Source organism: Numida meleagris, chromosome 6 (assembly GCF_002078875.1).
Source record: "Numida meleagris isolate 19003 breed g44 Domestic line chromosome 6, NumMel1.0, whole genome shotgun sequence".
In the NCBI taxonomy this organism is placed as follows: domain Eukaryota; kingdom Metazoa; phylum Chordata; class Aves; order Galliformes; family Numididae; genus Numida; species Numida meleagris.
In genome coordinates, this window is record NC_034414.1 from 13,943,746 (window position 1) to 13,968,265 (window position 24,520).

At 49.4% G+C, this 24,520-nt stretch overlaps 2 protein-coding genes across 4 annotated transcripts in view; one reads left to right on the forward strand and one right to left on the reverse strand.

Moving 5' to 3' along the window:
* The window catches only part of IGF2 (insulin like growth factor 2), a 15,993-nt gene extending 812 nt beyond the window's left edge, over positions 1 to 15,181 (forward strand). The window contains exons 1-4 of one of the 2 annotated variants that reach the window (XM_021400965.1): positions 70 to 266; positions 5,205 to 5,367; positions 11,755 to 11,921; positions 12,686 to 15,181. In XM_021400965.1, coding sequence (XP_021256640.1) covers positions 5,214 to 5,367; positions 11,755 to 11,921; positions 12,686 to 12,928 — 564 coding nt within the window. In that variant the 5' untranslated portion in view covers positions 70 to 266; positions 5,205 to 5,213 and the 3' untranslated portion in view covers positions 12,929 to 15,181. Of the gene's footprint in view, positions 1 to 69; positions 267 to 5,204; positions 5,368 to 11,754; positions 11,922 to 12,685 lie in introns of those variants that run through there. The other variant, XM_021400964.1, reaches the window with a different exon arrangement.
* Positions 8,387 to 24,520, reverse strand: part of MRPL23 (mitochondrial ribosomal protein L23) — a 233,735-nt gene continuing 217,601 nt past the window's right edge. Inside the window, exons 11-13 of one of the 2 annotated variants that reach the window (XM_021400966.1) lie at positions 15,080 to 15,122; positions 13,199 to 13,263; positions 8,387 to 11,417 (exon numbers count right to left, since the gene is read on the reverse strand). The gene's annotated coding sequence lies outside the window, so the exon portion shown is untranslated. Of the gene's footprint in view, positions 11,418 to 13,198; positions 13,264 to 15,079; positions 15,123 to 19,240; positions 21,732 to 24,520 lie in introns of those variants that run through there. The other variant, XM_021400967.1, reaches the window with a different exon arrangement.

Consider the following 24,520-nt stretch of genomic DNA (forward strand, 5'->3'; position numbering starts at 1 on the left):
GCGGGGCCGGGGCTATGCGAGGTCGCGGCGCCGCGCGGCCCCCGGCGCTGCGCGGCGCGATTTTGGAAGCGGGGAGACGGGGCGGCTCGGCGCGGGGAAGGGACGGGCCGTTCCGCGGCCGCGAGAGAGGGGGGATCGTTAAACTCTTCCGAAAAACAGCGCGGCGCGTTCGGTCTCGGAGGGATAAAAATACCGAGAGGAAAAACAAGAGAGCGAAGCCAAAATGGAGTGAGAGTTAATGGTTGGCATGGAGCCCTCGACTTTGTGTGATTTTCTTTTTTTTTCTTCTTCCCTCCCAATTGCTTTTCCCTACAGTGATTGTTTTAAGAGAGCAACTTGGAAGGGTTTTAGCGCTCCGTTGAGCAGTGGGGAATTGGGGCGCATGAGGAAACAGAGGTTCCGCGTAACCGTACCAGCAGATGTGGCCGCCGCGCCTGCAGCCAGCGCTGCGCTGTGACGGTCAGGTCTGGCGGGCAGCGGGCACCTGGGGAGCACTGCAGCCTTCCAGCCTCCCACGGGAAACCCGCAATCCCTTCCCGATGCCGGGCTGAGCTTGGGAGGCCCAGGCCTGCCTTTCTTTGTTTTTATTTGTTGTCAGGTTGCGTGTGCGGGTGTGCGTGTGCGGTTTCTTCTTTCGCTCCGCGGGGCTCAGCGCGCTGGGTTGGTTCCTCCTCCTCCTCCTGGCGTGATTTACAGTGGAGCTGAGGAGCCTGGGTCATGGGTTTTGTAGGGGTGACTTTGTGCTAAGGACATCTGGAGGAATAAAACTGACTGACACTTCTGATTTGAGCTCTGCTGAACTGTTTTGGACCCAACTTGACAATTTCGGTGGGGGTGAGCGGGTCAGAGCTGTAAATCTCGCTTGGCGGTGTCGACACCCACACAAGTTCACTCAGCCTTTCAAAGGGGCTATCCCGGCTCCTGTGAAAATTCATTAAGGGATAAAAGATTTGACACCGCGGGTCCCCTCCCACCGCCGCATGAAATTGGAGAGCCCGAAGGCGGCTGTGTGTGTGTCCCGGGGCCCTCTCTGACAGGTGATCCTTTTTGCAGCCTGCCCGCGGGGCTGCCGCTTTGACCGAGACGCTCGGAGGTGTCAGTGCGTGGCTTTCCATTGATTCCTATGGGCTTTGGAGCTGGCCTCGCAAGGAAAAGCACTTCTGTACATCTTTTCTTTTTTTTTGAATAAAGCAAACACGGCAGGTGAGGTCTTATTTTTAGAGGGACCGAGGCGCTGGTGCGGCTCCAGAATCGCATACGAGCGCTGGAAGTGGCCCACCCTATCCCGCCCGTGTCCTGGGGCTGACCTCCCGCTCCGCTCTGGCTTGGCTCTGCTTTTCGAGGCTGCTGGGGCTGTCGGGGCAGGGAGATGCAGAACGAGGGGATCGGGAGGGATGGGGGAAGAAATTGACGTGGGGGCCACAGCGTAGCTCCGAAAGGGTTAAGGCATCTGTGCCAAGACATAAAGCAAGTTCAACGTGTTGTGGGAATACCACTTGCCAGTAAACTCCAGTCACCACAATTTCTGATTTAACAGCTTAACTTGCTGTTAACTTTCCCTGATATACTCCAGGTTTTCAACGTGGAGGCAGAAAGGAGAGAGGAACAATAAAGAAAGAAGTTAAGTGAGGCTACTAAAACGGACTTAAATCCCTTCCCTGGGTCCTGCCAGCTGTCTTTAGAAGAGTTAAGCAAGATTGCATTTCCTTTTTTTCATGCCATAAATCAAACGTTTCTGGGCCGCCTACCAAAATTTGTGCAATACTCCCCAGCGGGGTGAGTAAATGGTACTGAATACCCCATTCACCTTTCGGAGCCTGATTTTTCCGCAGCTCCAGCAGCGCTGGCCATGGGGCGCGGGCACGGAAAGGTGACCCCCGGCACGGGGCTGCTGATGGGGACAAGTCGTGAAGACAAAAAAGCGAGGGCTAAAAATAGAGGCAGCATTGCCAACCTCAGCCATATAAGTGTCATACGAGCTGGGTGCCAAGAAAGAATGGTGAGTTGTTGGTTTTTTTTTTTTTTTTTTATTTTTTCAATCCCGGTGATTAGAGCTGAGCAGCGAAACCCTTCATCCTGGGTGGGTTTTATCTGCCTCAGTGGTCAAAAGTTTTGCCTCCTTTGAGCTGAGATGACACCCTTTCTTCTTTAGAAAGAAGCTTTTGCAGCCTGGAGCCTCCAGGGATAAGGATTTAGGAAATGCCAGGTGCACGTGGCTGAGGCGGCAAGAGGGACGTGGGATGCTTCAGACTGAGGCACAGCACATGGGCTCCTCTCCCTTGGGTACCATGGGCAGCTCCTCCACCCTGGCTGGTTTCTGGCTGCCAAGGCACCTTCCTCTCCCCACTGGCCTTTGCTCTTTGGCTCTTAAGGGTATCACTGTGCCCGTGGGCAGGGCTGGGGACCCTGGTGTGACATGGGGATGGCTGGTGTGTGCCCACATCCTGCCCGCGGAGAGCTGTGTTCCAATCCAGGTCAGCGCCCTGCTCTCTGAGGGACGTCTGTGCCATGCATCGCATCCCCTCTCCACTCACAGGAGCAATACACTCCATCTCACATTTGTAGGCAAAACCTGTATGGCCCCATGTGCACATTTCAGTATGCAAGGGATGCCGTGTCTCCAGCTGCGTGCTGGGATGGAGATGCTCTGGCTGTGAGCGTTGCTTCATGCACAAGCACTGGGCATCTTCTGCAGTAGAAAGATGCCCATCCTGCCGGCTTTTTTGGAAGGGTGATGGAGGACGAGATGCAAAAATTTGGTTTTCCCCCCACCCTGCACACACTGTTGGGTTTGGACTGAAAACTTTTTGCCATTTTAGATGCTCCACAAAGAGCAAGATTTTTTATTTTTATTTCTGCTGTCCAAATCCAAATTTTGCAGACTGGGCCATCTGTCAATTCCCTCCTACGTTGTTCTGTTCATATTAAATTGTAACGAAGGCCAGACTGAAGAAGGAATTAGGTCAGACAGGAGGTTCGGTATCCATTTTTTGGGAGATGTTGCCCAAGAGAGGCACCGTGGTTCGGTTGGCTCAGCACAAGCCTGGATGTGAGGGATGCCTGAGCCTTCCTCTGAGACTTGGCAACTGGGCCTTTTTAGCACACTGTGGCCTCCTGGCCTCTGACTCCCCGGCAGCTGGACCGCAATCACCTCTCCAGCTGATCGTGCAGCAAATCCTCAGCAAATCCTTCAGGCAGCCTCAGGCAGGAGGGCAGCTCTGCTGCAGACCTGCTTTGGGCTCGCTCCCATCACGCTGGTGCTGTTCCAAGGGGACCCTTTCCATAGCTGTGCCACCACCGGTGACCTGTCTGTCACAGGGCTGCAGAGGGGTGCTCAGGGTTCCCCAAGCACAAAGAGCACCCTGTGGTGTGGGTGCATCTCTGCCTGCCCAGGGCAGTTTTCTGGTCCCATGTGCACCACTATAGACAAGGGGAGGAGCAGGAGCCTCCTTGTTTGCTATGCTGGGGGAAACTGTGAGCTGAGATGCATGACCTCCGTTTGTGTGCTTTACTGAGTGGTGACGGTCAGTACAGCTGATTCAACTGCATTTTGCATTTACAGTTTGATGAAACTTGGATAGATGTAGCATCTCTTCTAGCATTGCAGGACCTCATCCTTCAGGAGAACACCAACACCACATTGTTTCTGTTACCTGTTGCACAAGAGAGTCTTTACAATAAACATGAAGGCTCAAAAGGCTTTGACTCACGATGCTGGACAGGGCTTAAGACATAGTGATGGAAGACACACACACATGCAAGGCTCAGAGGGCTTCATGCTCCTGCCCCAAGGGGGCTGTGAAGGCACAGCACTGAGTACCTAATGGTTGAATTGAGAAGGAAGGGCTTACGCTGAGTCTCCTTCAGAGTGGTGACAGCATTGGGACCATTGCCATCCTCATGGCTTTTTCCCATATAGATAGCACTGGGGGGGGCTTTGTGGCCAGTATTTAAGGCTTGGACAACCAGTAAGAGCTGAAGGCGGGCAAGACTTGCACCTGCAGCACAAGTTTTGCAGTAGTTGGTGTTTTGCAAAGGAGTAGGACATATCAGATCACCCTGGCATCAGATATCACCTTTCTGACAAAACCTTGAGCTAGGGGCTGCTGGGGCCAAAGCAGTCCTGCTGCAGATGCTGCACCCCAGTGGATCCTTGTCATGGTGGGAACCTTGCTGGAGGGGAGGAGGTGGTGAGGTGCTGGACACCAGGCACATCCCCACAGTGCCTAGCTGGGAACAGGGAGCAATTTGGCCATCCTGAAGTCCTACTTGGGCATCGCGTGCACTTGAAAATAAAGGAAAAAAGAGAGAAAAAAAGAACAAAAACAGCATGGGATAATCATTGGCTTTTTGGGAGGGGATTGCATTGCTGATGCTGTCATGACTCAAGCAGTGCAGGTGGTGCTGTGATGATGGTCTCCACTGCTTGGGAGAGCTTACGACTTGGGACCATGGTTTCTTTCTGATACTGTTGGAGCTCTGTGCTCATAGCAGTTGGTGGCAAGGGTGGCTTTATTGCTGGCAGGGCCGCAGCAAGGCCCCAGGGGAGCTGGGCTAATTTCCTGGCTGTGCTGCAGACTTCCCCTGTGACCTTGGGTGAGTCATTTAATCTATCCCGGGCTTCGGCTCCATCTCCGAGCATCCCGTGGGGGTGAGGTAATATTCATTAACTGATATTATTCTCGAGTTGCTCAGATGCTATGGTGATGAAAACGGGAGGTGAAACTCAGTGCCTTGGCTGAGCATCAGTGGGGAGAGGGGATGCTCTGCTTGAGTTTTAGCAGCCGGTATGGGTGAATGCAGTTTTGACACAATTCCCCTCTTAATTTTTTGCTGACCTCTTGGCCACCACGGTTATTTGGCTGTATAAATGCAGTAATGTTCATCACTGAGGGACAGTATGCGGATGTTACATCATGCAGTGCTGTAGTAGCATCTTCATGCTGATAACCCCACGGACCACTCTGCTCCTAGGGGATGTCTTTCTGGTTCCAGGCCTTGCCAGCAAAGATGGCTTGTGCATTCAGCCCCTCGATTACCTGAGCGGTGCCTTCTGTGTGCGTTGGGAGAAGGCCACTATTTTCCCAGCAAAAGCCAGCTTTCACCAAAAGCAGGCAGAAAGTTCATTCATTTTGGCTTTGGGGAAGCATGTGTTCAGGCAGGGCATAGCAATCTTCCATCTAACGTCCTGCTTCTCTCCGCAGGTGCAAAGGATGTGTGCAGCCAGGCAGATGCTGCTGCTGCTGCTGGCCTTCCTGGCCTACGCGCTGGATTCGGCTGCGGCATATGGCACGGCGGAGACCCTCTGCGGTGGAGAGCTGGTGGACACGCTGCAGTTCGTCTGCGGGGACAGAGGCTTCTACTTCAGTAAGTGCCACGCGCTCACAGGATGCTCAATGCCCGCCTCATGCTATGCCAAGATGACACAGGTGGAGGAGCTGGGTTGGGAAGGATGGGTTCTCCACCCCAGTGCTTTTTGAGGTGATGTTGTGCATGGCAAGAAGAGGAGTGTGACAAGTGATGAGCTGAGGGGGGATGCAGGAGACTTGGTCCAGTGAGGAAGCTGGGTCCTGTGTTCCATGCTTAGTCAGATATGGCAGGGCAGTGGTGATAGGTGGTTGGTTTGCTGCTGATATGGGTAAGTCATCAAAATAATGAGGATTTCTGCTGAGCTGGGGTTCTGGCTTGTTTTTAAACCCAGACAGGCTCTGCTTGGATATAGCCACTGTTTCTAAGCAGCTCCCACCTCTCCCAGGTGGCCTCCTGGCTACTTGCTGATGACACTGATGTCCAACCTTCTAAACAGCATAGCTAGTACCAAAAACTGTGATGTTGTCCACAGAGTGCAGGGGGTCTTTGGGGGCGTTGCCCAGAGCATGCTTTCCCTGAGAGCATTTCTGGGGTTTGGACCATATTAGCAGCACAAGAGCTCAAGTGGTAGATGAGGAGGAGTAAGGCAATGGTGATGGATGTTTCAGGTCTGATGCCTTCTGGTGGTATTATAGTATTCTGCTTGCATGGGAGAGGCAAGAGCCTGTGTCCTGCAACTCACTGCTGACTGAACTCAATAATAAACTACAGGAAAGATGCAAGGCCAACCAGCAGGGAAAACAACACAGCTAGCAACTGCACCTGGCATCCTTGCCTCTGTTCTGATTTGAAGAAGATTATGTTACAGTAATATACAATTACTCGAGTAATGTAGTGAGTTGTTATTTAGATAGTGATCCTGAGAGCCATCCTCCCTCTATTCCTGATCTGGCATTTACAGGGAGTGAGATGCTGCAAGCTTTGGAGAAGACCCTTGTAACACGATGGAAAGCGCAGCAATGGCAGCAGAATAGCAAGGCCCCAGGCTGCAGCAAGTGAGAACTTGCTCAAATGCAACAGGTGCAGAAACAAAGGGAAGAAGCTGCTTACCTTCAGAAGGCCTCAAATACACAGGGATCTCCAATGAACTACCCTCACCTCCACTGCCAACCCTTAAATGAGGTCTGGGAAGGGGTGGATCCTGGCTCCAGCCCTTCCAGTCACTCAGGCACATTGCTTGCACCTGAGCTCCCCTGGGTTGGCCCTGCCTTCCCACCAGGTGCTCAATCACTGGTTCAGGCTGTGACTTAGCACTTCTGCTAAACCCTATACCCAACCAGGTTGGGCTGCAGGTGGCTGAGGGGCACTCCATCCAGAGGTTGTGCAGGAACAGGCTGCAGGGTGTAGCTGCCATCAGGCTTCAGCCTGTGTCACTTCCCAGGGGTGGTGGCACTGCAGGTGGCTTTCCTGCCAGCCGGGCCCCACAGGTGATGGCTTTGTTCTGGTGACGTAATGTTTCTGGGAACACTGTTCCTTTCTCTCTGAGCCCAGTTAGGGGTTTCACCATAACTGCCCTTCCTCTCCTCATCTCCCCCTTTTCTCCTACCACTGAGCCCACACCGGGGTGAGGGGACTGGGTTTTGCTTTCCATATCCATGGCAAGCTCCCATCCCGCTCTCACACCTCTTCGTCTTTCTATAGAGGAGCATCCATCTCCCTCTCCTTGCTTCTCTTCTTTCTCCCCCCTCTCTGGGGATGAAATGGAATGGGGCTTTTGTTTTACAGACAAACTGACCTCCTTTCACCTCGAATAACCCGGCCTCCCAGTCCAAAATAAAAACACTTTTGAAGGCAGAAATGTAGCTTCGTGCCAAGTGTCCAGTCTGGTGCTCACAAGGGGATTCTTGCTCTTCTTTTTTCACCTGTCCCCTTCCTCCTTCTTGTTGAATGTTTCTGGAGAGCTAAAGCACTGGGAAATGAAGGAAACCCCAGCAGTCCCATATTTTCATCTCTTCAGCATCTGTCAAGGCTGCAGTGAATGTACGTTTGTTACTGGCTCTACTCGATGAAAGTCTTGGTCATCCTCAGCTCAACTCTTTCTTCCCTCTAGCTCCATTAGTTGGTCCAGTGAAGACATTAATTCTTCTGCCCATATTGATCTTCACTCCTGACCCCTCACGATGAATGTTATTCCCACTGCATAGGCTCTACAGGGCATGTTTACATTTTAGAATCGTGGTTTATGTCTTTAAACTGAGTCTGGGATTGTCCTGACCACTTCTCCACCTGCTGTTGGCACGAGGAGTGCAATCTGAGGAGGAACCTGTGCCAACAGTGTGCTTTGTACATGAGGTAGATGACTCTGATGGCCTCGTCCCACAAGTATGGGGTAGCCCTGCATGCTGGAAAGGGCTTGCTTCAAGCAGCTGCCCGGTTATCTTGAGAAAAATGGAAATAGCATGAAAATCTGCCACTGTTTTTCTGCTGCAGCAGTGATTCAAGCTAAGGTGTGCCTTCTTCGCTCCAAGATGCAGCAGTTTGCATCTGGATGTGTCTGCAGTGTTTCACACCCCTGGTGTTCCGTGGTGGGGAAATACACAGCGTGGACTGAGGAGGGTGCACCTTGATGATGGGAATGCCTGTCTGTCCATCAGCACAGGGCATGAACCCAGCCACCAGATGCCCTTGGAAGTACCGTGAGGACTGATGCTTGGGGCTCAGGATGTCGAAGATGCCTACCAAATCCCTTAATGTGGGTGTTTCAGCACCATTGGCATCCCGCTATACGGCTTTTACTACTAAGACCTTCTTTAAGGCCTGAGGTAGCTGTTTTGTGTGACTTGTTTGTGAAAGGGACAACACTTTGTATGGCACACCCCATGGAAAGCACTTGCCACATCCCTGGTTGCACCTGAGACCCACGGCAGGGATGCCACCAAGCACTGGAGCTGCAAAGGAACAGCTCCAAGGAGGCTGGAGCCCACAGCTGCAGCCACTGCGTTGCTCTCCTTTTTCTGCAGCAATCCCCATGGATGACTCAAAGGCTTGCAGGTGCCAGCAAGGTGATGCTGTCCTATGGCACGGCCATGGGGATGGATGCTGAGCATGGAAAAAAAGAAAAAGGAAATAAAAAGAAAAAAAAAAAAACAGCCAAGAGGAAGTCCAGGCGGCAAATTTGTTGTCATGCACTGTCGGCAGGGAGGGGAGAAGGGGCTGCGGAGGGAGAGGCGTCCGACTTCTCTGTAAACAACAGCTCCTGTTTCCTCCTTTCCAACAGCTGATAAGAATTTAGCTCTTTGCGGCCGCTTGTGCTGACGGGGCACATTCTTGCGCGCCGCCGCTCCTGCGAATAATACTAGGAAAAAGCAGGGGGGAAAGCGCAGTGCTGGGGCTAGGGGAGGGCCAGGCTGGGGGCACTGGGACGGGGACGGCACTGCACAAAGGCCCCCTTGTTGCTCCCGACATTCCTGTGCCAGGGGTGCGGGGACTGTTTGCACCCAAAGTCCCCTTCCACTCGGCTTGCCGCCTGATGGACCAGAGGAGAGGGGAGCCGAGGGTGGGGACACGCCTCGGTGCCACGATCCGGGGGAGGGACCCTCCCGGGAGGGACCCTCCCATCCCCCTGGGTGCCACCACCCGTGGGGTGTCCCAGGAGCACTGCCCGGATGCTCAGGAAGTCCCGTCAGGATGCTTGACTATCCCTATTGGAGTGCTCACCAGTTCCCACCAGGATGCTCGGTGCACCCATCAGGACAGTGTGATGCCAAAGGGCACCAGCAGGCAGAGGTTTTTGGTGGAGCACGGTTTTTTGAGGAGCACATCTGCTTCCCGAGCCCCCCGGGAAGGCCAGGAGGAAGGACGATGCCTTAGGGGAAGGCAGTAATTGCCAAAATGGGAAGTGGAAAGGGAGCGGAGGAGGAGAAATGCCTCACCCCCTGCTTTACCATGTCCTGGCTTTGGCAGTGACGTTCAAGCGAGATGCTGCTGGTGAGTGAAAGCCAAGGAATTCAACCTCTAGTCCGTGCATAAATTGTGCTACGGAACAAAACCCTTTTCCCAATCCAGGTCAGCAGCAGTATCACTGTTAACTAGAAATATCCTGGCATCTTTTCCCCTGGGTTATTATCTCCAGGTGCTTTCTGGGACTAAATTCCTGTTTGTTATGTTTTCCTGTTTTTTTCCTCTGCAGCAGCGCTCCCATAGAGGATGGGGTTGGCATTTGGCTCAGTGGGTACGGACTATTATGTAAAGGGAGATGTGCCCCCCCAAGGCCCTTGCAGGGATGCTGGCAGCAGCACCAGCAAGGGGAATGGCATGTAGAGACTTTATGCAACAGAGCAAGGGCAATGCTGGAGGGCAAGGGACATGCCCATGGGTGGGCAAAGCAAGGGGTGCAGATAGCCCAGGGCTGGTTCTCCCAAACAGTGCCCTTGGTGTGGGGTTGTTGCATTGGTTTTGATGCATATGTATCATATACATACAGCATATATATAGAATCATAGAATTGTTTGAGTTGGAAGGGACCCTTAAGGGTCATCTAGTCCAACTCCCCTGCAATAAACAGACATCTACTACAGGCATATGTATGTGAAGAATATGTGCACATGGCCTCAGGTTGTCTCATCTTCCCCCCTCTCTGCTGGGCATTGCCACCCAGATTGCCTGCCCTGGAGTCTCTTGTATGGCGATGGGCACCTAACTCACCCGCCTGCCTTGCAAGGGAAGGCCCAACCCAGCCTGCTTGCTGGCAATGAGCATTTTAAAGATAGAACCCAGCGGTGCTCCCATCACCAAGCCTTTGCTGAGATCCTTCTCACCTTCCTATGTAGCTGGCTAAAGGTCGCATCTGAAAGTTTTCCAGAGAAAAAGTAAAAATAAAGAGTTAAAAAAAGAAAAAGGAGAGATAATTGCCAAAATGAGAATTGGAATGGGGAAAAATGTGGAAAATCAAGCATTTAAATGACTGCCAAGGGTGGGCTGCACAGTATGAGTCAGTTGCCTTATCGCGATGCACCCGATGCTGTGTTTGCTCTCATGACCTCAGTGTGCGGTGGTGATGCTCCAGAGCAGAGCAGAGGGCTTGCTGCAAATGGAGCGAGTGCCGAGTTTGACAGATAGCAGGTGCTGTGCTGCCAGGGGCTTTGCGTTTGCAGAGTGTGTGTTGAGGTAAGGTCACAGAATGTTTTGCATGCTGGTGTTATACACACAGGGCTGCACTGCACATATGTGCCTGCATCACGCACATGGGGCTGCACTGCATGCACCAGGCTGCACTGCACATGCAGAAAATATCTTGGCTTTGCATCTTGTCCTGGGGCACTGTGGGTGGCCATCCAGATGCAGTTCCCCATGAGGAAATCAGTCAACACCTTGCAAGCCAAAGCCTTAAAATCTTGAGTGCCTTCATCTGGAGCATATGGAGGGATAATGGATTGTGCACAGGGCCAAAGCAGCATTCCCCCAGCTGGGATGTGGTACTAGGTCTCATTTGCAACCCCGCCGATCCTGGCCTCTGCTCCAGTGTGGGCACTGCTCCCCTCCACTTCAGCCCCTTGCCTTGGCACTGTGTATGAATGCCCAGAGAAAACCCTTTGGTTTGGGACCGTTATATATTTTGGAAGTTGCAGTCCCCAAGCACATTCGTTTTGCACCGAAAATCCAAATTTGTCCATTGCTTTTCTTTCAAGAGGGGAAGGAACAAAATAAAGCTGATTTGAGCCTTCCTTCTGGAGTGTTTTGTCTGTAGTTAAATACTGACATAAGATGCGCTTGGTTGTTGCTGCACTGGACACTGGTTTTTGCATCCTTCTGCAGGAAGAAACGGGAGAGGAACCCTTATTAAAAGATTATGTTTAATAGCTATTCTTGGCATGCCGTCATGGGCCTGTATTCTTTCTGCAGCTGTCTACGAGCTGTCCCATCTGGTAAAATTTAGCCGCGTTGGGTTCGCTTCACCTGCCCGAGCGTCAACACGGCAGAGGGAGGTTGGCAGCCGCAGCGCCGCGCTGCTTCTTTCTAATAAAACTCTCTTGCCAGGATCAACATCACAGACATTTGTGGTAATCGGTGCGGCGTCTGCATCCGGACTGCCGTCCGCGCTGGGCTTGCTAAGGAGCAATAGGAAGGGAATAAATTACAGCAATAGAAAGTGCCTTTAATTAGTGTCGTGCGCACACGGGCAGCCCCGTCAGCATTAAGAGTGTTTGTCTAGGAAAGTCATCATGTGAAACTCAGGCATTTTGCAGGCATATGTTGAAGGAGATGAGTGTTTTGGGAGAAGTGCTGCTAATTTTGACATACAGTGATCATGGGGCTGTGGAGGTGCCAGCTTGGGACCCAGCAGTCTGTGGTCACTGCAGGAGAGATGTCTTCCAGGCAATGGGTGAGGGGTGACGAAGCTCTGGTCTACACTGATGGCTAATGCTGAGGCCTCTGCCCCTGCAGGTAGACCAGTGGGACGAAATAACAGGAGGATCAACCGCGGCATCGTGGAGGAGTGCTGCTTTCGGAGCTGCGACCTGGCTCTGCTGGAAACCTACTGCGCCAAGTCCGTCAAATCAGAGCGTGACCTCTCCGCCACCTCCCTCGCGGGCCTCCCAGCCCTCAACAAGGTAGGGCTGCACTGGGGCTGCTAGCTCCCTGAAGCAAGAAAGATGGGAAAAGGGAGGCCATGGGTGGGGGGGGACTGCTGCCGGCTCTAAGGTCTGCTGCTTCTGCAGCCAAGGCAGCATGCAGAGCCTTGAAGTGTTTATAGCTGTTGAGGAGTCAAAGAAATTGCAGAAAACAAACTTATAACCACCAAATCATAGAACGGTTTGGGTTGGAAGAGCCCCCTAGTGATTATCTAGTCCAGGGACCTTTAAAGATCATCTAGTCCAGCCCTCTGCCATGGGCAGGGACACATCCCACTAGGTCAGGTTGCCCAAAGGCCCATCCAGCCTGGTCTTGAATGCCTCCAGGAAGCGGGCACCCACAGCTTCTCTGGACAGCCTGTCCCAGCATCTCGCTACCTTGTTGTGGGAAAACTTCCTCCTTATGTGCAGTTTCCTTCAGCTTAAAACCACTGCCCCTTGGCCTGTCCCTACAGGCCCTGGTAAAAAGTCATTCTCCAGCTTTAGTATATATTACAAAGCTGCAGCAGTGCCTCCCTGGAACCTTTTCCTGGCTCAACAACCCCAACTCTCTCTACCTTTCCTCATAGGAGAGGTGTTCCAGCTTGCTAATAATTGTTGTGGCCCTTCTCTGTCCATGTCCTTTTTGTGCTGGGGACCCAACAGAACCTGTAACATGGGTGACCAGCAATGGGTAGAGGAAACCCCAGGGCAGCGTTGGTAACCCACCTCGTGTTGACACTGCGTTGCTCTCCCTTCCTCAGGAGAGCTTCCAGAAGCCATCTCACGCCAAGTACTCCAAGTACAACGTGTGGCAGAAGAAGAGCTCGCAGCGGCTGCAGCGGGAGGTGCCTGGCATCCTGCGCGCCCGCCGGTACCGGTGGCAGGCGGAGGGGCTGCAAGCAGCCGAGGAAGCCAGGGCGATGCATCGTCCCCTCATTTCCTTGCCCAGCCAGCGGCCCCCGGCGCCGCGGGCATCCCCTGAAGCGACCGGCCCCCAGGAATGAACTGTGACCGGCCAGCTCGATTTGTGATCTCCTGGGGAGAGACTGGCGAGACTCGGCCCCCCTGAGCCCCTCCGTCCCCGAGCCAAGGAGCGGGGCGGCAGGCACCATCACGCCGCTCCGGCCCCAACCAAACAACTGACACAAGCAAGGAGGGGATGGCAGCGGCCGTGTGCAGCGTCCTCCTTTTGGGGTGGGGGGGAGGGTTGTTTCGTTTCCCAGGCCTGTTTTGTTTCCCTCGCGCACCCAGTATTTTTCAAGCCTTGTACTTACGAAGGGACAGTCGGGCACTTGAACTTCTTGCTGCTGGGCACTGTGTGACATCCCCAGTGCCAACACTAGAAGACAAAAGAAAGAGCAAGAGGGAAAAAGGATATGAAGTTAACTTTTAAGTTTTTTTTTTCTCAAGAAGAAGAGTCCATTCCATGTCTTTCTTGACAATAAAGTGAAAAGCAAAAACAAATGGGGAGAAATGTTGAGGGATGTAACTTTTTTGCCTCATTCCCACCCAACTTTTTTTTCTTTCTTTTTCATTGGTAACTTTTCTTATTTTTATAACTTTTTTTTGCACCTTTAAAAAGAAAATGTAACTGAGACGAAGTTCTGAGGAGACCCATCTGCATTTTTTATGTGTGTGCTTAATTACAAGATTCCAAATCGACTTGCACCTTTTTGAAACCATCTCTGACGGGAGAAAGAGAGGAAGAGGAGAGAGAGAAAGAGAGAGAAGAAAAAGGAAAGGGGAAAAAAAAAAGAAAAAAGTGAGCTGATGCTCACTTTAAATGGAGGAGGCGTCTGCATTGCACATTTGCCACGGATTTAGTTGATTTATATATATAATATATTATATAACTTTTTTGGCAAAAAAGCACTATTTTTATGGGACATTTTGTGTAGTATCTGAAGAGGGATTGTAATGTTTAAAATGTGTTATGGTGCTAAAGTAAGTTGGAAGGGAAAAAACCCAGAAATAGCAAGGGAGGGTGGGGAGGGAAGGACAAGATAGCGAATACTGAACTTGAAATCTTAGCTTTTCGTTTTAGGAAAAGTGTGATAAATGTGTTTCTTTTCTCTTCTGAAATATAGCTTGGTCATGACCATATGAGCTAGTTGGCTGTCACTCATGTACACAGATGCATGCACACACCGAAATACATCTACATGCATTCTTTTTTTTTTCTTTTTTTTTTTTAAGAAAAAAAACACAACAATTTAGACTAAAAGGGAACTGTTCTAGAGACAAACTGTTCTGAATGGTGAAGGTATTGCCAGTTACAACTCCAGGCCCTGCTTCTGCGTGGACCCTGTTGGAGATCAGCTTCTCCATCCTCTCAACCCTGATGACTTGCTCGCTGTGCGGAAGTGCCAGCCCCGTGTCCCTCTGTCTCTTTTTCCTTCTCTTGCCCCTTGCGTCCTTGTTGCAGAACCCCCTGCCCTCCTCCCCTTGCCCCATACCCAGGGCTGTGGAGGATGGCCCTTGGGAATGATGGGGACCCTCCCCACCACGGGGCAAGTGTCCCCCCTGGCATAGTGGCCTCCACCAATGTGATGGCCTCAGTCAGCATAGTGGATGGCCTCTGTCAACATGGTGGCCTCAACCAATGTGATGGCCTCGGTCACCATGATGGATGGCCTCCGTCAACATGGATGGCCATCATCAACATGGATGGTCTCCGTCAACATGGATGGCCACATCAACATGGAAGGCTTCTGTCATCATGGTGGCCTTTGTTAACCTGGTGACCTCCATCAATGTGGTGGCCTCCATCTGCCTGATGGCCAGGCTAGGTTCACGGGCGGGGAAGAGGCAAGTCTCTTGCTTGAGGGTCAGGACTCAATGAGCAGATGCGTTGGAGAGGTGGGCAGAGGGCTGTAAAATAGGTTGGTTTTTAAAATAATATATATTATCTGTCTAGGAACCATAAAAAAGGGGGAATCAATTACATCTCCCTATGATATACTCTCACTTGCTAATAAAATGGGGACACTCTGTTAACCAGTTCTGTACTTGCTTTGTCTTATATATCCATACATTTAAAACAAACAAAAAAAAGACTACTTGAATTGTACTCTGTTTCGTGGTTTTGAGGGGAGGGCTAGGGGAGTCTCAAGAGAGGGAGGATTTTAATGTATAATCATTTTGTTTGTTATTACCTTGCAATGTTGAGCCATGACGCCTTTGTTTAAAAAAATGGCACTGCAATACACAACAAAGAAAATCCTTTATTTATTTTATTAAATATATATGGAAAAGAATGAAAATTGGTCCAAATTCAAGGGGGGGGAGAGGGGGGAAGGGAAGAGGGAGGGGTGGGAAGGCAGAACAAAAACAGCAATTGCAAATAATTGACCTTTTTTTTTCCTTTTCATGTGTCTTTTTTTAAAAGAAACCTAGTTTTTATTTTTTAAAAAGAGAAGTAAAAGCTTTCCTGGATGCTTTGTACCAAAAAAAAAAAAAAAAAAAAAAGAAAAATGAAAAAAAAGAAAACCTGTTAAGCAAATAAATATCCATCCAGAATACAAAGCCTGACTTTTTCTTTTAGTTTTGGTTTATTTTTGCTGTTGGGGTTGGAGTTGGGTGGGGATAAGGCCACACCAAACAACAGGGGACCTTGATCGCAAGTCCTTTCTATATTCATTGCTAGAAAGTTTGGGTCTGTTCCCGTCCCCACCCCACCACCTGTCATGGACTTTTGGTTTTGTTTGCAGGAATGGGTGTCCTTCTGTGGGGTGAGGACTGACTTAAATGCAGCTTCTGATGGCCGCTGCTGGAAGTTTTGTGTTTGGCATATTTGTTCTCTTTCTGCTTTCCCCACTCCCTCCCCCGCCCCGACCTGCATAAATCGTGGTCAAGAGGGACATTCAGAGATGACTCAAAAAAAAAGTCATCAAACTTCAGCCACATCTCTTGCCTGCTTCCACAAGGAGCAAACAACGGGGCTGGGAGCTCCGTAAGGATGCCAGTGCCATTCCCAAGTACTGCACTGATGCTGCTGGAAGTGTCCTCAGTTTTGGACAAAGCACTCAAAATCCCCTGTATTATGCAAAATAAAATAAATTAGGGACTTTGGCACTTGCATGGATGTGCTGAGCTCTCTCTTCCTTCCCTGCCTGCCAACAACCTTGACACCTTCTGCATTCTGGTGTTTGTGGTAGGGTCATTGCATCCGTGTGACAAGTATGCAGAAACACATTGAGGTCTGGGTAATGAGGCCAGGGATGCTGGCAAGAAGGAGTGTGAGTACATCTGCCATTACACATCAGAAAGTGGCTCCTTTCCACCTTACCTGCCATGGGGCCAGAGCAGAGTGGTAAAGCTAGGGTCATTTTTTGGAAAACTAGGAAATTGTTCAAAATGTGCCCTCTGGCTCAGTGAAGAGCGCACTGGCTTGCAAGGGTAGACTCAAGCAGCCCCAAGAAGCTCTGAGCCTGCTCTTGTCCAGGGAGGTCCCTTGGGTGGGTGAGACTAGTGAGATGGGACCTTTGCTTCTTCTGAGGGACCTCAAGTTACTTCTGTTGCGTGTAAATCCCCATTGGAGGTTGACAGATAAATCACAAGCATGGCTTGGAAATCCCTGGAGAGGATTTCCACAGCTTGGAGTGGGTTTGGACACCCAACAAACCTCCAGTCTGTCTGATCCAGTGACTTCCTGTGCTCTTCTGACATACATGGGAATGGAGAAGCAAAGGATTATGCCAGCAGAGAAGTCTGTAATTGTGTTTGGTAGCCCAGGAAAAAATCACTCCCTTGGTCTCAGTGCTATTGTCAAGCTCTGGAGAAGCCAAAGGGCAAGGGACATTTGCATAAAGCATCACTTCAGAGGGCATTTTTCCAATGGGATTCCCACTGGGATAGAGAAAAGGAGGGAGTGTGCAGCCTGCTGTAGGGAGGTGGACACAGCTTTTGCAAGGTGTGTAAGTCACTGTCTTGGCTTTTTCTGGATATGGAGGGGAAAAAAAACAACACTAATCATCAAATACTTTTCTTCTTTTTCCATTCTTCTATGTTGTTTCTCAGATCAGTTTTCATTTTTAAAATTGAGAAAGCAGCTGAGCTGTTTTCTTAGTGTTGAGTGAGTAGTGCCAATGCTGTCAGGATACACTGAACCTACAGACTGATACCTCTATTTCCTTATTCCCTCAAAGCTTCATCCATTTCATCCTTTGGCTCTCAGAAGCTCATTTTTTTTGGTGATGTACCTAGCTGCACTAAATGAAGGGAAAAGAACCATATTTGTTATTCTTGCTGCTGTTGTTTTTAAAAAGTTTCTTTTTTTGTATATACTGTTGTCCACTGATGTTTTATATGGCTGTGGGGAAGCCTGGGAAAGGCGCTGATGCATCACTGACAATTTCACTTGTCTGCACTCAACAACAGGCAAGACTCACACTGCCCAGACTGTGCACTCATTGTACTTTCCATTTGTAATACATTATCAATAAAACAAATCAGCTATAAGAACCCTTGGCATCTGGTGTCATTTCTCTCCCTGCTTCGCTGCTGCACTCCCAACTGCATGCGTCCCAAGGAATGCCTTGCTCATCAAAATCATGCCAGCTTTTGCAGAGAGCCCTGCAATGTCCTGTTTCCCTGCATTCTCCTGGTATCTGCCAACACCGATCTGAAAGCTGATGTTTCCAACCTGCTAGGCTCTTGCTTGGCAAAGAGCAAGGGCACGGAGAAAGGAATCTTTTATTCTTCTAGCAAAATAAACCAATAACATTTTGCAAATTATTTCATGGTTTTCAGGAGTAGTGTGGTGGAATGTTAGAATTAGGAAAAAGACATGAACTCAGTAGCCTTGGTTTTGACCTGTCACAGCTTAGTCTATGAAGCAGCCACTTGACCTCGAGTAATGAAGCAAAGAAAAGAGATTTTCAGTGAGACATGGCTGGAAACATCACTGTGTCTTAAACAGATACAGAAACACGAACTGCTTAAGAGCATTTTGGATACAGTTTACTTAATTCCATGATAGGAGCACAGGGACCTTTGAGGGTACCCTTCCAGCTTCTATGACAGAGTATGCGCCCATCATCCTCTCTCCTAAAAAAATTACCTGTAATAGGAATTTTTGATACGCAATTATCCTGTCTCAAGCCACAAGGGCACACTGATAATGGTAATCTTTGTATTCTTCACAGCTGGGGCATAGTCACAAAGGAAGGGGGGTGATTAGGAGAATATTAAGTCTTCATCTTCCAAGACATTGTTGCTTCTGTTCCTCCTCCCTCTCTCCTCTGTTCCCCATGCTTAGCAAAGAAAGCGGCAGGAGTATTATTTCTCAAGGCCTACAGTGACGTCAATACGTGGGGTATTTATTTATGAAATTGAATCTAACAGTGGGGGAGAGAGTAGTGGAGGAACATGGATGCACAGAGCCAGCAGCTGCCAAGCTAGAATAGAGCAGCAATCTCCCAGTATTTTTCTACCCTCTTTCTGTGGGAGGGACAAAGCGTCCAGAGCTTAAGAGGCCCAGGAAAAGCAAAGAGAAAGAGAGAGAGATAGGAAAGACAAACTTAATGTTGAGAGCAGAGGAAAGGTGCAGTAAGGGGATGACCTTAAAGAGGTAAATAGCCTGTTTTTGGTGCTGGGACATTCAGATTTCATCCTTCTCTATGAAGGGTAGCACTGCAGACACCTGTCTTCAGAAGGGCTCTGACCAGGCTTGAACAGCCCTTTCTTCTCAACCTGTTTGGTCTTTGTAGAGAAAAGTTAGAGAGGGTCGAAATTCCAGCCCAGGGACTTAATTTCCCCTTTTGACTCCTCTTTTTCACTTGCTGCTTCAGGCTCAGGCAGCAAAACAGCTATCCAGGAAGCCCAGCAGTAAAGTTAACATGAAGATTAAATTGTTCCCTGCAGTCCGTGAGAAGCAGCTTTCCAGACTAGAAATTGTGCCTGTTGATATCACCACACGCTCAAGCACAGAAGGTGAAAGCCAAGAAACTACTCTCTCTTTTTCTCTACAAACTCTGGAGCAGAGCATCCCCAGGGGTTGCCCAGGAGCATGAGGTGCACAGAGTCATAGAATCATAAAGGTTGGAAAGACCAATAAGATCACCAACCCTCAACCCATGCCTGTGAAATGATAACCATGACAGCATGATACCTTTGGCTTCAATACTAATGAGCACAGGCAGATGATGTCTTTGGGCATCTCTCCTTTTTCTCAGGTGAAAGAATGGCCAATAGGGTACAGGTTTTGGCTACCCTAGTAGGGTTTGTCCCCAGAGAAGGGGAGAAAGCAGACTGAACATCATCCTCTGTGAGTAGGCAGCCCCTCACTGGCTTTAAAGGCATGCATGGAATTGTTCCTTTGTGGATGGAAATAGAGGAGGATGGCTTTTACCCATCCCAGGCAGCATAGGATAGGGTTAGGAAATGGGAAGAGGGAAGGGAAAACCCACAAATACAAGCATGGAAAACAAACAATGCAAGCATCTCAAGGCTGATTGTCAAAGCCCCGGGTTCCCCATAATTGCCCTAGTGACTTCCTATCAACATGAACAAGAAAGTGATGCCTCAACAAACTGCCCCCTGTGAAGGCTTCACTCACCCCAGCCACTGCTTTTTGTGCCCTTGCATACAGCACCAAGGTATCATCAGCCAGCCTGGAGCATATTGTTTATCCAAAATAAGGCAAGACAGACATGCTCTGGAGATCTGTTTACAAGTCAGGCTATCTCCAGTTATATAATGACACAAGTCTCGCTGCCAGCAAATTGTTGCTGCAAGCAGGGGAAGACAATTAGATCGCCTCTCCGGGCGGCGAGCGCGGACAATGCAGGCTTTGTGCCACCCGGCCACCAGCCCCAGCATCTGCGGCATGTCTTCGGAGGAAGAGGTGGCCCGGGGAGGGCTTGGGGCGCCGGAGCCGGGCTGAGAGCGCCTTCCTGTCCTGGCAGCGAGGGGATGACGGTAATGGGTCGTCGCGCCGCAGGGCAGAGCAGCTCTGACCCCTTGGCTGCACACGGGATGGGAAGCTTCGGTGTTTGGCTTCCTGTGCTTCCTGGTGTGCTGATGGATTTAGGCACTCGCTGAAGCTCCTGGCACTGCTTGCAGAGTCAGTGGAAAAAATGTGGTATTGAGAGATGGGAAATACCAAACCCTCTCAGAAATGCACTTGCTTAAAAGGGAAAGGTGGTTTCTGGGTGAAACTGTGCTCCTGTCCTCCATGGATGGAGAAGGGAGCAGGGCTTCGGAAAAGCCAGGAGTGCTGTAATGAAAGCAGTGATGAATGATAGCTGGTCTCTCTCAGAAATGGGCCACAACCTGCTTATGGTAGGAGTCTGGGTAACCTGACATTGTCAACAGCCACAGATTAACTCAATGAAATTCTCCACAAGAGGCTAGGGGAAGAAAAACACTCAGAAGTGACTGCTGTCTGCCTGCTGAATGAGGGTACAAATAGCTCCATTCGCAGGGAAGCGCTGGCAAACATCAGTGAACCCTCAGCATCAGAGGAGCCAAAGGCTGATGGCCTGGGGGCAGAGGAAACTTCTGCTGGTGCTCACTGGGACAAGGCTGCCTGTGCTGGCCCCTGTCACTCCATCCTCTGCACTGCTGCCCATTGGCTTCATGACAAGCAGGCTGTTTAATTAAACATACTTTTACTCCAAATTAGTTGGGAGATTCCTGCTTGCCTGGGAACATACACCTCATAGCTTCACATTCTGTTGAGAACATAGTGGCACTTGTTGCAAGAGCTGTGTGTAAAACCACACTGCAGCTAAACTGATAAATCCTCCAGCTGCAGAGTTCCCTTGGTGTTAACAAAGCTTACCTCATCTGTGTGCCCATTGGACAGTATACTGAACCAATCAAACTCCAGTCCATCCACATGGCAGGAAAAATTCACCTTTTGTAATGGCAACAACATACCTGTCTAAGACACAATACTCCTCTCAGCCCAGCAGAAATAGTTCCATCTGGAAGTGAGTCATTATTCTTTATCTTTCAAACCACTTCAAGCAATTTGTATTGCAGACTTTCTGACTACATTTACATAAAATGCATCCTTCCTTTCTTTCTATTCCTGGTTGCATGCATGAGGTTATTTTAGATGGTGTGCTCAGAGGTCACAGTGACACACAGGCAGCAGTGAGCATGCAATGCTTTCAGTAGGTACTCAGTAAGACTTAGGCAGGTGGCAAGTTCCTGGCTTCTCTGGGCACTTTGCAAGGGATTTACATGCCAACACAGTGAGAAAAAAAGGGCTAAGGTGCTGGCTGCTGTCAAAGCCTTCACAAGTTTGCCTACAAAAAGCAGGTCGTAGACATGAATAACCTCACAAGACCCCTGGAAATGAAGCTGGGAGTATGGGTTACTGGCAAAGTTAGGGAGGTGCAAGGGAGGATGGGAAAGTGAAGAGGCTTCCAGGAATGGCTTGTGCGAGTACGGCACAGTTAGGAACAGTTCCTCCTTGAGATTGGAGCACAGGCTATTATTTATATCCCCACAGCTCTGCCAAAGCATGATGCTTGCAGCATTAGAGCTGGAACTCAGGCTCTGAGCAAGTTGGAGGCTTTCATTCATGACTACAAGATGCAACAAGACCCTTTGGAGTCTGAGGGCGAGCAAGGCCATGCACAAAAATAGTACAAGCCCTTCACAAGATCTACCTTGCAGCTCAGTTTCCTACCATGTAGAACAGGTATCTTCAGGGTAGAAAAGAAATGACTGGGAGGTACATGAAAGAGGCCTCTGGGCTTGTGAGGTATGGAGCAGGATGGAACAGGCGGTGCTGTCTTGTTGTCTCTTGTTGTGCAAGAACAGACAGCATTATTAAAGCCAGAAGGACTCAAGCTGAAAAAAACCAACAAAGGGAGATGGCCATTAGTGCAACAGGTAGAAGAGCTGGGGGACCATCTTACAAAACGATGTGGTGGACATGAGAAGCTTATATGGATTCAAGAAGAGTGCACTGCAAGGAAACCCACTGAGAGTTACTAAATACACAGAAACCATATCTGGCTCAGGAAGTTCCTGAGCTGAAAATAGCTGGAGACTGGGGGTGCAGTGAGGGGAAGTAGTACTGTACACGTTTGCCGTTGTTCTTACTCCTCCCTAGGCTTCCACTCGTGAGCTCTGTTGGGAGCTTGATGTTAGGTGGACCTTTGGTCTGATATGATATAGCTGTTTTCATATCCTTGTGTACCTTCATATCCATAAGGGATGGCTTTATCCTATTCTTACATGATCACTCTAAAAGGTCACCATCTTCAAGCATCCTCACCCACTAGACATTCCTTGCATCAACTCATCTGCACAAAGTCGTGGATTATGACCAGGGAACTGTGTACAGAACTTAATATTGCCTCCAATGCACTGGAAATGATGGTGCAAATATTGGAATGTTGCAAAGTTCGCGTCAAGTGGGTCCCACAAACACATCGGAACAGAATAAACACCACATGCGAGTTTGTCAGGACCTATTGAACCAATAAAAGGCTGAAGGTGACTGGTAATGGAAACAATCCAGGAAACTGAGTCAAGTCCTGATATCACCACTATGAACTGGAATCAAAATAGCAACACGTGACTTTCTTGTTGTAGTCAAAGTTCACAACACAACTCTCAAAAGGTAGAGTGATGTGCACTGTCTTTGGGGATAAGAAAGGGGTGATTCTTCTGGATTTCCTGGAATCTGGATAAATCATCAACTCTGATCTCTGCATCACGATACTGACTGAGCTGAAGGCTCAAACTTCCAGAGTCAGGCCAGAGAAGAAGACAATCTCTGACCTGCAACATGATAATGCCAAGCCTCGTACGAGTTTGAAGGCCATGGAATACAATGTCAATCTTGGCTGGACAGTCCTACCACACCCACTGTGTACTCCAGATTTGACACCTTCTGACTTCCATCTGTTTGGGCTGATGATGGATGGACTGCATGGGCAACATTTTCCTATCAGTGATTCCATCACAGCAGCTGTGGAACAGTGGGACATCTCCTCTGGTACGGACTTCTTACAAGCACAGCATGCAGGCTCTTGTTCATCGCTGGCAGAAATGCATAGCTAACGGTGGTTACTATGCTGAAAAATAGTGTTCAGAGCAGATTCTCAGTGCTACAATCAGTGTCATCGTGCTCTTTGTATCTGTTGTATTTTCCATAGAAATAAATAGGAGGCATTACTTTCAGAGTGACCTACGTACATAATTCCCCAAGTATCCCATCAGCCAACTCACTTGATATCATCAAGTGTTCAGCAATAACATTGTTTTTGAACATTGCTACTCCTCTTGCATTCTTGTCCTGTTTGATCCCTCTCCAGCAGAGGATGCTGAAACTGTTGCAAACCCAGATGTTCACATTAAATTATAATTCTACCCTGGTCATCAGTTTGCCTACTTGGTTTCTGAATCCCTAGTGGCATTTGGGCAAGAAAATCCTGAAGCTGCTGAGACTACATGCATCTGAGACGAACCGCTTCAGCTTCCGTAACACAATGGAAAGCACAGCAATGATGGCAGAGCAGCAAAACTCTAGGCTGCAGCAAGCGAGAACTTGCTTAAATGCAGCAGCCATAGAAATAAAGAAAAGAAGCTGCTTACCTTCAGAAAACCTCAGGAACACAGGGATCTCAAGAAAGATGCCCTCACCTCCACTGCCAACCCTTAAATGAGGTCTGGGAAGGGGTGGATACTGGCTCCACCCCTTCTGGTCACTCAGGAACATTGCATGCACCTGAGCATCCCTGGGTTGGTCCTGCCTTCCCACCAGGTGCTCAATCACTGGTTCAGGCCATGACTTAGTAGTTCCCCTACAGCTTCCTGGCAAACTCAAGCGTGTGGGACTTTATTCATCCTACCTAGGATCTGTTTTGAAAGGTTTATTTGTAGTTCCAACAGTTAAAGCCATTCTCAGCTCTCTCTTCCCTGGAAAACAACATTCAATGATGAGTCTCCAAATAACAACTGAATGGCCTTGTTAGCCTTCCCTTCATATCCTTCCAGCTGGTCCTTTGATACCTCCTGTCCTGGGTCTCCCACCTCTGACTCTGAAAAACCGCTGAGAACCAAGAGCTATCAGGATGCCAGTGCCCCCTGAGAGAGAATTTGGAAAAAAATTATCTAGTAAAAAGAAAGAAAAACAAAAGATGTATATCTGGAGCTCCTTTATCTTGTTCTCTCCAAGCAGTTAGAGAGCATAGCATGTATGGCTACATCAGTAGCTACCTTCTGAGAATCCATCAGCTGAAGATTTGGGGTACTTCATAGCAAGCCATCTGTTATGAGGCAAAACATCTAGCTTTGTCAATGCTTATAGCCCTCTGGGGTAGGCAATCTCTGATTACCAGCATGTTTGCAGTACCAGAGGCATTACTTGATGCAGAACGATTGCTCTCACTTTGCTATCCCTTTTGTCACATCAGCTGGGGATCCCACTGAGGCAGATACAAAATTAGCCAAGCGCCACCCGGAGACATATCAAAGTGGACTGCGTCGCGACGGGTGGAGTGGGATTTTTGCCTCTAGTGACATTCACACTGTTGACACTCTTCTTACATTTTGCTGCTGCTCACATAATCACAGAAGCTATTCTTAGCCACGGGGAGCTTAAAAAAAAAAAATACAAACACAAAAAA